The 13,914-nt window shown below is 42.8% G+C and overlaps 1 protein-coding gene across 2 annotated transcripts in view; it reads left to right on the top strand.

The window, feature by feature from the left end:
• The window catches only part of ptprub (protein tyrosine phosphatase receptor type Ub), a gene marked incomplete at both ends in the record, with an annotated part of 146,356 nt that overhangs the window by 114,249 nt on the left and 18,193 nt on the right, over positions 1 to 13,914 (top strand). The window contains 6 exons of one of the 2 annotated variants that reach the window (XM_079228129.1): positions 2,961 to 3,099; positions 4,071 to 4,094; positions 4,372 to 4,526; positions 5,205 to 5,392; positions 11,664 to 11,733; positions 11,844 to 11,920. In XM_079228129.1, coding sequence (XP_079084255.1) covers positions 2,961 to 3,099; positions 4,071 to 4,094; positions 4,372 to 4,526; positions 5,205 to 5,392; positions 11,664 to 11,733; positions 11,844 to 11,920 — 653 coding nt within the window. The remainder of the gene's footprint in view (positions 1 to 2,960; positions 3,100 to 4,070; positions 4,095 to 4,371; positions 4,527 to 5,204; positions 5,393 to 11,663; positions 11,734 to 11,843; positions 11,921 to 13,914) is intronic. The other variant, XM_079228130.1, reaches the window with a different exon arrangement.

The raw sequence follows: 13,914 nt of genomic DNA on the forward strand, positions 1-13,914 counted from the left end.
AAGGTCAGGCTTTCATCCTTTTTGTTTGGGGGCAGACGCTGGGACACACTATATCAAAGGCAGCCTACTACACGGCTACATCTGAGGGCTTTGACATCAACAAGGTTCAGAAGGGTCCTCCAGATCAAAACTTCCAGATGGAGCTACCTTGGCCTATCAGGATGAGAAAGACCCCCCTCCCCCCTCCCGCCTCCACTCTGCTATACCTCAGCTTTTGAATTCATAGGGACATGAAAAGGGCACGAAAATTGACTCTAAGTCCTGATGGCAGGAGAGCCCTTCCTGCTGTAGTACACTGTCAGATCATGGTGAATAAAAGCCATGTATTTATAGTTATCACAGCACAGCAACAGTAAGCACAGCCTTGCAAGTAAATTGTCTTGGCGGGGTGTCTTTTTTTTTCGGTGAAGGCCTCTTTTTGTGAGTAAAAAATGAAAGAGATGAGGCTCTCCTCAAGCATAAAGCCAAAAGGCAAGGCCAGCCATTTCAGCTCAGCGTCTCACTCCATCTGCCCCACACAGACACCCAGTTGGGCATTGATTAATTATGCTTTCTCACACCAATGGGCTTTTCAGCGCGCTTGCCTTTTTTCGTCGACGCTAAGCTAAGGAAGAAAGAAATGCACTAAGGAGCTCTAACGGTTCAAATAATAAATAGGTGAGAAAAGAACAATAACATAAAGAATAGAAAGACCAGAGGGGAAGAGAAAACAAAGTGTGCAATGGGGAGAAATGTAAAAGATTGCCAGCATTGCATCACCCACATACATGATGATGTAACCGTAAAAGTAGAGCCTAAAAGACACATCGACAGGGGAAAAATTCTCAGGGTGATTTCCAATTTCAAGGTGCGACAGGTCAGAGGTTTTTGTAGTGGCTGTTTGTGATCTCTGTGATCCCTCTACCATTAACATAGCCTCTGCATCATCGGGTCCTAAGCCGTTATTATCAAGCAGCCCATCACAAGCAAAGTGGAGGCAAATGATTCTGGCTTGGATAACAAAGCTGGAGATTACATTTCAACTTCCAGGTGACAGTTTAATTAAGGATCCTCTGGCAGGCTCAACACAACAATAGACTTCCATTTCTCCTCTAAGTGCCAATTTCCACCATCGGGCAGGTGGCAGGTGCATGGATTCATGTGGAAATCTATTTCATGCTCGTGTTTGGCTTAATAGAAATTTTGAGGCTAAATGTGGCAAAACCGCCTATCTGTCCAAAATGTCAGAAAGCTGAAATTGATTTTTCACCTCCTCATCTGCACTTCTAGCCAATATAATGCACCCCTGTATTTCACTTGCACATGTAATTTTAAATGGAGTCACAGCATAAAATAAACAGCGAGTGCTGAGTTTGCGGCTGGGCTAAAATCTGTGTTATCTTCAGTTACAGTAGCTCACACACACGGAGGCATCTGTGGACGATACCGTGGTCCTGTGTGCGGATAGAAAATAAAAAGTCATCTTTTATTCAGTCTGGCTAAACTGTCTAAAATATACCTGTCAGATGTGATGTCTATACACTGAACAGCACATGGAGAAATGTCGCATTTTTGGAACAACATGTTACATCGAGGTACAATCCCAAAAAGCCACATCCTGAGCAGTTTTAGAAGGAACAGTTCCTTTCAAATATCAAGCCAATGACTCATTTTCTCCATTCAGATGTGCCAAACACTCATCATTGAATACAAAATCCTGCCAAATAATGAAATATTGTGCTACTTTCATCTTTGGTATAGGATTCTAAAGCACCCCGGAAAGTGAAAATGAAAACAGCCGGGGGGCTGCAGATAGTCAGGCTAAAACATGTCTCTGTTTTCATTTTCACTGCCCCAGATCTGATTCTCCCCCAGCAGGCTGCAAGATAGAGCTCTATCCTCAGGCCTGCTCTGACTCCTTCTACCACTCTCCAGATAGGCTGTGCTTTTCCAATAGACTGAGAAGGGTAGTTTCGGGGCTGTCAAAGCCTGGAGGACAGGCTGACACAAGAAAAACTAGATCAGTGGGCCCCAAGAACAAGACAAAGAAAGGCCCGCTGCTCAGCACCATTTACATAAGTACAAAGCTTTATGCCAGAGAAATGAATAACCCGCTATTTTGATAACGACCTTTCCAGTAGCCAACAGACGCAGGGACACCTTGAGATTATACTGTCGGGTTGAATGGGTGACCTGCGACTGGGAAAAATGGTGTATATTTCAGTATTTTATAGAAATGCACCTCAAAGGTTATTAGTGCATGCATCATAGCACATAAATGCACCATTGTAATATCACAAGATTGAAGAACAATGTGCTGCGAGCAATTTTTGTACTCGACTAATGGATCTTAGGAAATTAGTTTCCTGTCTTACTCTGACATGTTTGCAACTCTTATGGAAATAGTTTCTTCTTCTACACCAATTTGTAGCAGTCACTTTATTTTACCATCTTCATTCCGTTTCTGTAAACATCCGTATGAATTCTGAAAAGTATCCGGTTGAAATCTCTCAGACAACCAAACGTTTTTTTCCTGCAGGCCAATCATGTTGCTTGTCAAAGCATGCATTGTCATTATGTTTGCCTGAGGATTGCAGGTGTGTTGGGTTGGACAACACAGGCAATCACTGTCTGCGTTGCTGAAGGCATCACTTCTTTATTTGTGTGTATCTTTCATACCAGCTATTTGAAAATACCACTGTTATTGAAATGTAGATTTGGCTTTAAAAAGATCATAATAATTCAGTGGCTCTTGTCACAATAGTCAAGATAAGCAGTGTAAAAAGTCTACATTTGTGAGTGTTGTGTTCATGAATAATAACTTCCTCAAAGCTGTGAATGTTCAATCCTCCCTTCTCTGCATTTACATCTTTCACACTCTTTGCTTCATTTCTTCAGCACCTGCAGCCTCATTCCTTCATGTTCTGTATTTGCATTGTGCCTTTTTTTTTTTTAACGTGCATCTGTGTTTCTGCTTCTAGCCGCCTGCAAGGATCACCGCAAGGCTCTGGAGGTTACCCAACACTCTGAGGAGATGGGTCTCATTCTCGGGGTGTGCGCTGGAGGTCTAGTGGTCCTCATCCTTCTGCTGGGTGCCGTGATCATCATCATTAAGAAAGGGTAAACGTCTGCCAATGATTGTTGAGTGCATAACACGCCTCTTTAGGCACACTCTCACCACATCCCCCACATTGTTTTAGTTTTTACCGTTCATGTTTCATTTTAGAACCGTTCCGTCGTCAGTTTTTATACTTGCTGAACTTTCGAAAAAAGGTCACGCTTGTTTAGGGAAGAAGCTGGACCAACAGTCAGAGCTGCATTGTTTTCACTCCCTTACGGTGCACAGGGGGGACCAAACGGCTCTCGTCTGCAGAGCCCATCTGAGTGTGAAGCAACTAATTAAAGGCGGATGCAATTCAATTAGCCACTTAATTATGCTCACCAAGCAGAGACCTGACCCTTAAATGAGATGGTAATTGGGAGGGAAAAGGTGTGCTTTTAGAGATTATTAGCCAATGATCCCATAGGTCTACAGTAGATCATCTACACCTCTGGCTCTGGTTTAATGTAGCAGCAGCTGTAGGCCAGTGGGGTTTAAGTCTCAAACAACCTTAGTGAAATGAGATAAATTGTATTCTAAAGAACCTGCCATGCGACATAGTAAGTTACTCGGGGCTCCAGCAATCATTATTAAATGACTGACACAGCGTCCAGACTAATATTGAATAATGTTGTTTCTGAAAGTCACCACTGCTCCCCATATAAGTCCGGGTTCCTCTTGCTAAGCCACCGTGAAGTTTGCTCTAAGAGAATTGATTGCTAAATCTGCTGTGACAGGAAGCACGTGGTCTAGTCCTTGAAGTGTAACACTGAGACATATTCATTTTTTTTTTTTACCTCGCTGTGGTCGGGTCTGTCAGCGCCTGCTTGGTACGGTCGCATGTGTCACATGACCGTCCGCACAGCTTGGCTCACGAGAGGATGGATCTCATTTTCACTGTAATCGATACATTCTGGCCGCATCTGACATTGCTTTCATTTTACATCTCTTCTTTCTCTTGACTCTTTTTTTTCGCCCGCACTCTTGCCAGAAGGGACTACTACTCTTACTATCCGTAAGTGACTCCACCTCTTTGCTCTTCCATTGTTTTGTGATCCATCCTATACATGCTTGGGCTCTGGCTGTCCATCATGAGCTGTCGAGGGAAAACAACAAGGCAGTGGATGTCCTCTTTCTCACTATTTCCTCTCTTTATCACCTTTTTTATCTCGGTTTCTCACATTCTTTACCTCCATATTATTTCTTACTAAACACAACATTTACCCTTTCTCTCATAAACTCTCTGTTTATTACAATCTCTCCCCTCCCTCTTCTTCTTTATCCGTGAATAGGAAACCAGTGAACATGAATAAGACACCCATTACCTACCGGCAGGAGAAGAGCCATATGGGCTCCATGGAGCGCAGTTTCACAGACCAGAGCACTCTACAGGAGGATGAAAGAATGGCCCTTTCCTTCATGGACGCTCACACCTGTGGCACACGCAGTAAGACAAAAGACACATAAAGAGCGGTGTGCACAAACATATCGGCTGACCACAACAACAGAAAGCTATTTCAAACTTAACATAGATAGATAGATTGATAGATACTGTATTAATCCCCAAGGGGAAATTTCTTGTACATATAGCGTCCCTCACTTTGTAATCCTGTTGACCACCACTCATTCGCTCCATAAATGTCTGAAGTATTCTGACAGATAGCTATTATCCTGTGTGAAAAATTTTCTTTGGTACAACCTGCACTGCCTGCAGCTGATTCACAAAGAAATCTCTCACAAGGTTGCAAAAAAAAAAAAAAAGTGAAGTAACTTATTTGACTGAATCCAAAGAAATGATTTGTGATGCGTGTCAGTACTTTTCATCTTGATCTCTTCGTCAGTCTCACAGAGAGGGAGCGACAGATGTGTTCACTCCAAAGTCGGTTTAGATCTTGGTCTTCTGCACACGTCGCCGCAGACAGAGCTGCTGTCACGTCTGCATACGATCTGTTATGAGGACGTCTCTGCCCTGATCATCACAGTGACACACGTGTTGCACACACTGTACCGCGTGTGTCAGCATCGGCATGCAGAATGCCATTAAGTGATGGCCGATCCAAACCAAACGCGTTACGAAACAAATGTTTTTCATCGCGCTGAGGTTTGAAATGCGTCTCGTTTTCAGGTGACGCGCGGAGTTCAGTCAACGAGGCCAGCAGCCTGCTGGGAGGCTCCCCGAGGCACCAGTGTGGACGTAAAGGCTCCCCCTACCACACGGGGCAGCTCCACCCCGCCGTTCGAGTGGCTGACCTTCTCCAGCACATCAACCAGATGAAGACTGCCGAGGGCTACGGCTTTAAACAGGAGTACGAGGTGAGAGGGCGACCTTACAGTACACGGCACAAGACAACATGGGCAGCTATTACTCGTAGACTCTGGCAACATGAAATGAATAGCAATGCAAAGATTTGCTGTTTCTGCACCAGTGTCTGTATTCAGAAATGACCAACCTAACCGACGAGGTGAATATAATTGGTCCATTCATTCCTAACATGCAGTTAGTGAGAGAACTTGAGGCACAATAATTGCAGTGAAATACATAATCCGATGTCAAGGTTTGGAGGCTTTTTCACCTTTACATTTTATGCTTCTAAATAAACATTTTATTTAGTTTCTCCATTGCGGTTGTCAATAACGTTATGGCAACTGGGTTCCCATGCGAGGAGAAATATTTTCTATTGCGTTCTGTGTAATATCTTTATAAATAAGTCTCAAGCTAAAACTGTTTGGCAAAAAGTGGAGCATCTAAGATTCATTAAAATGGAGCAAAATATAGATTAACATATAAAGCAGCTCTGCCTGCTTTTCTCAAGGATGCACAAGGTCACCATCTTCATTGAACCTTCAAGTTATTGTATATGGATAATAATAGGTATTTCACTGTTATCTACTAATATAATCCATAGCCTGCAGTTCACAGCAGAAAGCGTCTTCTTTATGGGTGCATGCATGACAGCTGGCATGCATCATCTCTCAAACATGTCTATCCTGAGGTCTCCTCCCCATCCAGTATGCCTCTAAAGCTGTGACCCGGGATCTTCTGTACAAGTTTCCAAGACACAGAAGATCCCCAGAGTCTGTTGAGCTCCTTGCCCATATGAGGCCAGTCACCATGTGGAATAAACAACTTATTTTAGCTTCTTGTATCCATGATCTCATTCTTTCATTTCCCCGCTCAGAGCTTGTTGCCTGGTTGGAGGTTGTAGCAAAGACAAAAGACAAAGCTGTGCTTTGTGGGTTCGCTCCCTCCTCACCATAAGGTCCGGTACAGTGGCTACACTGATGTACTTCCATGCCTGGTTAACCTTTGCAGTCCTAACACAGCAGAGAAAACTGACAAGTTAAAAAAGGCTTGAAATGAAAGCTTTGTTCTCAATGAAGTTGAGAGAGCTGAAAGGGAAAATCACTATTTTGCAACACACCCAGGGAAGAGGGCAGATGTCAAGGCCCGCATACAAGAAACGGTGAGATTCTGTCCCCCTGACCTGAAATATCCTCCTGATGTCTCCTGAAATATCTTGTGAAAAGTGATTTGCAGTGTAAAAGAACCAAGTCCAATCATGACAGACCCCCAATGCTGGCGATAACCTCCAGAGTGCTGCAGGCCTATGCGTTCAAACTCAGAGCTGTGAGCAGAGCTTCAAGGTGCGGATTGGATTCTGGCATGGAGACAGTGTGTCTTCTCCTGTCACCACTTTCGATAAACTGAACAAGAAATAACCAATGAATTGGGGGTCGGAGTCTCTGTTTTTTAGGCCAACGTGGCTCATCCAGGTACGATTGAGATGAAGTACTTAAAAAGTGAGTGTTTGGGTATGTTTAGCGTCTGTAAGAAGGATCATGTGAAATGACCACATGTTGCGGATAACCGCTAGCTTAGAGATGCAATGACTCCTGTGAGAGCGGTGTGGGAGGCCATCAATCCTCCTCTGACATCATCCATGCACCCTCCATATACCACCCACTGAAATTAATTAGTGGGGTTAAAGGGCACCGGAATCACACTGTTGCTGGGCATATGAATGAATTGGCCTCATTTGGGCCAAAAGAAGACCTCTGTCATGACGACAGGCCTGACGAGGTTAATCGTCTCTGGTGGAGCTTAGTGAGTCTCCTGTCCAATGCTGACAGATTGAGGGGTAGCAAAGAGAGGAAAGGGGAGACTTGAGGGGTTGAGAAGATGAAGGGGTACAGAATTAGTGAAAAGAGATCTCTTGGCTCCAAATAAACCTCCTCCTTAGTAGCAATGTTGGTATTTTCCTGCCTCTGCATTATATTTTGCAACGTAAATACTTTTCGAAGATAACCATTAGTCTCTGAGGACCACTAAATGTTGAGTCGGGGCGTCCCAGATGTGGTCACACAGCAGAGGTTTGATGATGCTCCATAATGATCCTGCTGATGTTCAGACCCTTGAACCCTATTTGTAATTTCCAAATCTAGTAGGGCTGCAACAACGAATAGATAAAATCGATAAAAATCGATTATCAAAAGTGTTGGCAACGAATTTCATTATCGATTCGTTGTGTCGCGCGATTATTACGCCGGGCAATAAGTCGCGGAGAAAAAAAAAAGAGCGCAGCAGAGCAACTGGCCGGCCAGCGTTTCTGAGATTGGAGTGAGACACGAGAAAAGCTGAGGTCGTGATGTTCTCAAAAATAGAAGATCTTTGACAAGTCGAGTCTTGGCCAATCAGCGTCTTCATGTTCCTCAAACTTGTTTTTAATGGAAGCTAGTCAGCTTGCTATCACGTTAGCTAACGTGTTTGGTTGTGTATTGTCGTTAAAGTTGCGTTATGTTCCTTTACAGTTCAATCTTGCTTGTAAAAAAAACGTAACGTGATGAAACATGCCGTCACCCCCCGGTCTGGTTCAGTTCACGCTGTCACTCGTTAACGTTAAACCGGCGGATCTGGGTGCAGGTTTTTTTTTTTTTTTTTACTCAAAGTAGAATGAAGCAAATCACGTCGTTGGGCTTAGCCAACAACGTGACGTCATGGTCTTAAGAGACCCAGAATGAAAGAGTTTAAGGAAGAGGACGCTCTATATGGAGCAGTACAGCTTCCCTCTGTCCCAGTATTTCATACATATTGATAAAGCAGGGTATGTAAATGCAGCCTCTGGAGGGATCAATTACAGTAAAAAGGGCTCACATTTGGCAGATGTAAAGCATAGATGTGTATGTTTTTAGTGTTAGTCCATTTTGTTGTTTTAATTAACAGCTCAGGGATGTTCAAGGAGCAACCTGTTTGTGCACTTTCTGAAGATGTTTTGCACTGTCACTTCTGTTTTTGAATAAAGGGTTGGAAATGAACGCTTTTTTGATAAAAACAGTTTTTTATCCGATTCATCGATTAATCGAAAAAATAATCAACTGATTAATCGATTATTGAAATAATCGTTAGTTGCAGCCCTAAAATCTAGATGATGTAGTGTCTTAGTGGCTCTGCATTTCTAATTGCCATGAATTAAGACACACTATAATCAACCAAGTCGCTGTCATTGCACCAGTACTGTTGTTAGTTGTTAAATCATTAGGGTTTGCTTGACAGATCAGTGCTGGGTTAGTTTTTTTTTGGCATCAATTCATCGTGTGTTTTTTTGTCCTGAACTGACCTGTATGTATAGATGTGTTTATTTTGGCATTACATGGCTTATCCCCCCTCCTGCTGGCCCACTGGCTGCTATATCTAGCTGTATGTTTCAGGGCACATAATGAAGGGTTGAGTTCTCTGAATACCCCTCCCCAGTGGAATGATTGTAGCTGAGAGTTGAGATATCACCCAGGGGAGAAGTCCATCCCTGCCACCCACAGCCCATGGCATTTATGAAAAGAGAAAAAAAAAATTGTCTCTGGTTCATGGTCTCCCCTCTGGAACTCTGCTTGTAGACTCATTAAACTGTCCCTCACGGGCAAAACACACTCCACTCAAAAAATCAATACACACCTCTTTGCTTTGTTTTTTCCCTCTTTGCTAGAGTATATGTTTTGATAGAGTGTCTCTCTCCATTATGAAGGAAAATGACGAGGAGTATCATATTACACTCCCCTGGCAGGTATAGGTTTTATTTCCCCCAAGAATACCTTTGTTGTGTAAAAGCATTGATCAAACATTTACAGTGAGTTGTAAAGGGGCTCGTATGTGTGGCAGCTGCTGTCACTGCCGTCATATTCCCACCACAGAAAGTTACGAGTCAACAACAGCAGAGCTTTACTCGAGAGCTCAAAACTTTCATGATACCGCTTTGCACCCTGAGGCTGAGGTTAGCAAGGATGATGGACTCATTGATTCAAAAATGTATTGTTCCACCAGGGGCAACTGAATTACTGCACTTATTTAAAAAAAACAACAACAGCTGCCTGATGCTACCTTTTGTACAGCGTGACTTATTTTATTATATCTTTTTTAAATTCAGTGTCTCAATTGTATCACATCTCTGATTGGATTATGACTGGATATGGTGGGATTATGAATCTCATCATCGTTTCTGGCATTATACAAATGATGTGTGTAAAATAATTAAAGGTCAAACAAGGTAACGTAACGGTTATCCAGTGATCCCGAAAGGGAAATTGTGAAGGACAGATTGTGGGGCAGTAAATAATGCACATTATGAAATCTAGTGGGATGTTGATATCACATTAAGATGTTAAACAACAAAAAAGTGTAATAATTTTAATAGTTCAGGGCTGTACTGGGCTCTGTCATTATTTCTTTCATCTCATTTTCCTCATTTCATGTGATCCTCTTAACCAACCCACCCCACTGATCCCTGCCAATGAGGGTTTCAAATCAATTTTTCCACAGATTTGTGTTGTTTCTCTTCCCTCCCCTTCGATATACTGCCACTCTTTCATGGTTTTCTTGCTATGTTTTCCTCTCCCTGCTCCCATCTCCTCCCTGGAGGACTGAGCAGAGGAGTGGTGGGAGCAGAGAAAGAGAGCTCAGCAGTCTAGTGTCAAAAATAGAAGTGAGGGAGAAACCGGGAGAGAAGTGATGAAGCTGGATAGAGAGTGTGGGATTCAGGGAAAGAGAGACTGACCGAGAGAGAGAGAGAGAGAGAGAGAGAGAGAGAGAGAGAGAGAGAGAGAGAGAGAGAGAGAGAGAGAGAGAGAGAGAGAGAGAGAGAGAGAGAGAGAGAGAGAGAGAGAGAGAGAGAGAGAGAGAGAGAGAGCAAGAAAAATGGACCAAAAAGTGGGAGGAGGGTGTAATCCCAGGCTGGATTTGGCTGGTTCTTGGCTCTCTGTGGGGAGAACTGTGCTGTAATCCCTTGCTCAGCATGCATACTTGGGCAAAGTTTCACCAAATTCCCCCAGTGGCTGAAAACCATGGGGGGTAGACTGGTATGGATATGTGTGTGTGTGGGAACTGAAGGGGCTGTTTGCAGACTTCATATGCCTCATTCTAATCTCTTAGTTGCAAACTAGCATCTGCTGTAAGAACCATGATACTTGCAGCTATTTTTTAGTTTTTCTTTGTGTAATGTATATGTCCTATCAAATAAACCATAGATAAATACATAATTTAGCCACACAGGTGGATAGGGAATGAGGATCTGTGTTGTATGATGTGTCAGCATACATTTGAACAGCATTACCACCAAGCAGGTGTCAGACAGCTCCTCTGCCTTCACTCTAATTACCCGGCTGCTCACACGCTGTATACAGGACCATACGCAGCAGTATTCATTCAGTATTTGTTTTGGCATTTTTTTCTGTTCTCACACGGCATGGCCAATGATAATGCAGACCTTGAGTTCAGACAAAGATAGACAAAAGACGGCTTCTCATGTCTAAAATACCGACCTAAAATAACTGTGGTTGACAGATTTGATCAGCTATTGCAAGCGAGCTAGTTCAGGTAACATGAGCTCCAGTACTCCAGGAGCCATTTCCAGCTAACTTGTTAATGTCTCCAGCTGACCCCATTTTAAACCCCAAACTGTGTAAAAGCAGCTTTCAATATGTACTTGATGGCAACATGTTTCTAAAAGACACTACACTACATATGTTTATCATACATTTCTGCTATTTGTTTATAATTCTTGGCTCTTGCAGGACTTGTTTTTTTCTTTCATGTCACTGTATTTATTGGGATCGTTAAGCACCAAAGTAGCATAGGCAAAAAATGGCAATAAACCTTTTTCCAAAGATCCTAAGACTTGCTGTGTCTAGTTAGGATTGCTAAACTATGATTGCTGTTTGGTCCATTTGTGCAGCACAGCCTCCACTTCAACTCAATTCTGGAATCATTTTGTATGTATTTCTGTATTTCCTGATGTTCTCATTCATGGTGGACACAACATTTGAACCTAAAAGGTAAACAGTTACTGGGTTGTTTTGATTAATTACATGCATAAACCACTAACCCTCTCCGAAGGATGCAATGGCTCTGCATCTCCTTCGCCATGCTTGATGTGCTGATAGGCTTTAATCATTCTAGCCGTGAAACACAATTTTCCATATCACACATAAATCCAAAGAAAAGATGTATTGAAGCTTTGATTAATGTTTATCCAAGATATTTTATGAATGGTTAATATAGAGATGTCCCGTTCCTAAAAGTGTGTATTTATCTCTGTAGAGCTTCTTTGATGGCTGGGACTGCACAAAGAAGAAGGACAAAACCAAAGGGAGGCATGACACGTTGCCACGTAAGTCATCACAAACAATATATTTTCGGAATAAAAAAAATGAACAGAAACATGTCGCGTGAACTTTGCATTTCAACAGTCCGTTGCTCTTTTGTTCTAATCCGTCTCAGATGACCGCCACAGAGTCAAGCTCCACCCTCTGCTGGGAGACCCCAACTCGGACTACATTAACGCCAACTACATTGATGTAAGTGTAATCCTGTTTTTCTGCCTCTGTTCGACATGGGATACAAATAGTCAGCCTTGGCTGAGTCTCTATCTCTCACACCCTGCAAAGCCACAGCCCATCTCTCTCATTCCTGTAAGCTCACCAGTCTGCTGGCCCACTTTCACCTGGAAGCTTTCATCCAATCAAACATCCTTCCTAGTGATTTTTTTGCCAGCTGCCGTGATTGTCAATCGCCGCACCGAGTCCCTGACCCAGACTAACTCTGCTATTGCTTTTATTAAAACAAAGTGGAATGAATGCATTTAATGCCCTGCAGAGGAGATGACCCTTTCTGTAAAATGTCGGAAAAATCCCCCCAAATTAAATAGACATGATTGATGTTATTCAATCTCTGGATTGGCTTGGTGGAGTTTATCCTCTCCACGGTTCACCTTAACTGTCTGCAGTGCCACAGTAACATTCTCACTGATCATACGAAATACATGTACAGTATATGTTGCTATTGTGTCTCAAACGGTGCCATTCATACGTGTTCTCATTCATAAAAACTAGAGGAGGCTGTGTTTATTCAGAAAGCAGCAGACGTGCACGTTTAGATGGCAACAGTGAAGTTATTTACAAAAGAAATTGACCGCGAGTTTTACACTTTTACTACGAGAAATCCTCGTAAATAGAAACTTGTGTTTTGGTTCCCCGGTGAATTCTCTGATACGGTTCCTCAGACGTTGCTTTTCATTTGCGTCATCTGATGTGATTTCTTTATTTACAAGATGTATTCGGCACGCCTCTCATTTGGGAATACTGTAAAGTACATGTTCCACTCGGTGGGAAGTTCAAGCAGGCCGATGTATTCCCAGTCCTGTTTGAGGCTGATCGATTTTGAACGACTCTGTGAAAATCTTTTATAAGAAGAATATTAAAAGAAACTCAGTGAGAGGAAATTACTATCTGCATTAGTTGACGATTTACCAAATTATATAATCAAAACTACTTCACACTACAGGGTATTTTTCCCTCTTTTATTTCCCTCTAATGTATGGCCAGTGGTGGTGAGATGCTTTTAGACAGTTCATTACAATGAGAGGGCATTCAAAACCTGACCTGCTATTAGGATTGTAGGTATTGTGAGGGTCTCCATTAGCGTTTAGGGCATGAAGGTGTAGACATTAGAGGGAAAACACCACTCAGCAGCCACTACAGTGTCAGCGTCAGCCGCTGTCATGGCTGACCCAGCAAGCTGGATGGTACCTATTAACCACAGCGAGGCATATTTTGAACAGCCTGTGATTATTTCACCAGAGGTTAAATGCAAAAGTTTTTCCTCACTCTGAAAACATTATTGCGCTTTTCAAAAACCGAGGTGAAAAAGAGCAAGTTCTCTGTCGCCTCTTTCTCTGTCACTTAACGCCAGAGTGTTTGCTCGGCTGTGCTGTTTGTTTGCCGGAAGAGGAGCAGAACTTTGCATATGTTTGAAAGCTCCCTGTGCCTTTTTTTTGTGTGCAAATGTAGAGCAGTCCAGTGCGTCATGGCTGTTGCTGCTTTACATATCGGGTGCTTCTTGATGAGAAACACAGTCGTGCTGACAGGTGTAGCATGGCAGCAATCCAAAACTCTCTCACACACACGCACCCACACATCCATCTACACACACACACACACACACACAGCGCCTTGCTGTTACTACGTTTTTAAGTTTTGTCTAAATGTACCGATTGTAAAACTAATAGTAGCATCCTATGTTCTAGTATGTCTTGATTTAGACCCCCTCCCCTCCCCCCCTCTCAATCGTTTCTTACTGGTTTGCAAGTGGGCGAGGCTCAGTAGGAAAAAGGGACATTTCACATATTTCAGTGCAGCACTCAGACTTTAGCGGCATTTATATCCAAATGTGATGGTGGTTGTTTATTAATGTTTTCAGGCTGTTTCCAATTAAATCTGATCACAGTCTCAATTAAGCTTGAACCTCAATGGATTATTTATTAAAGGGGCTCTCTTTTTTTCTACTTTCTTTA

This window comes from Taurulus bubalis, assembly GCF_910589615.1.
Source record: "Taurulus bubalis genome assembly, chromosome: 12".
In the NCBI taxonomy this organism is placed as follows: Eukaryota; Metazoa; Chordata; class Actinopteri; order Perciformes; family Cottidae; genus Taurulus; species Taurulus bubalis.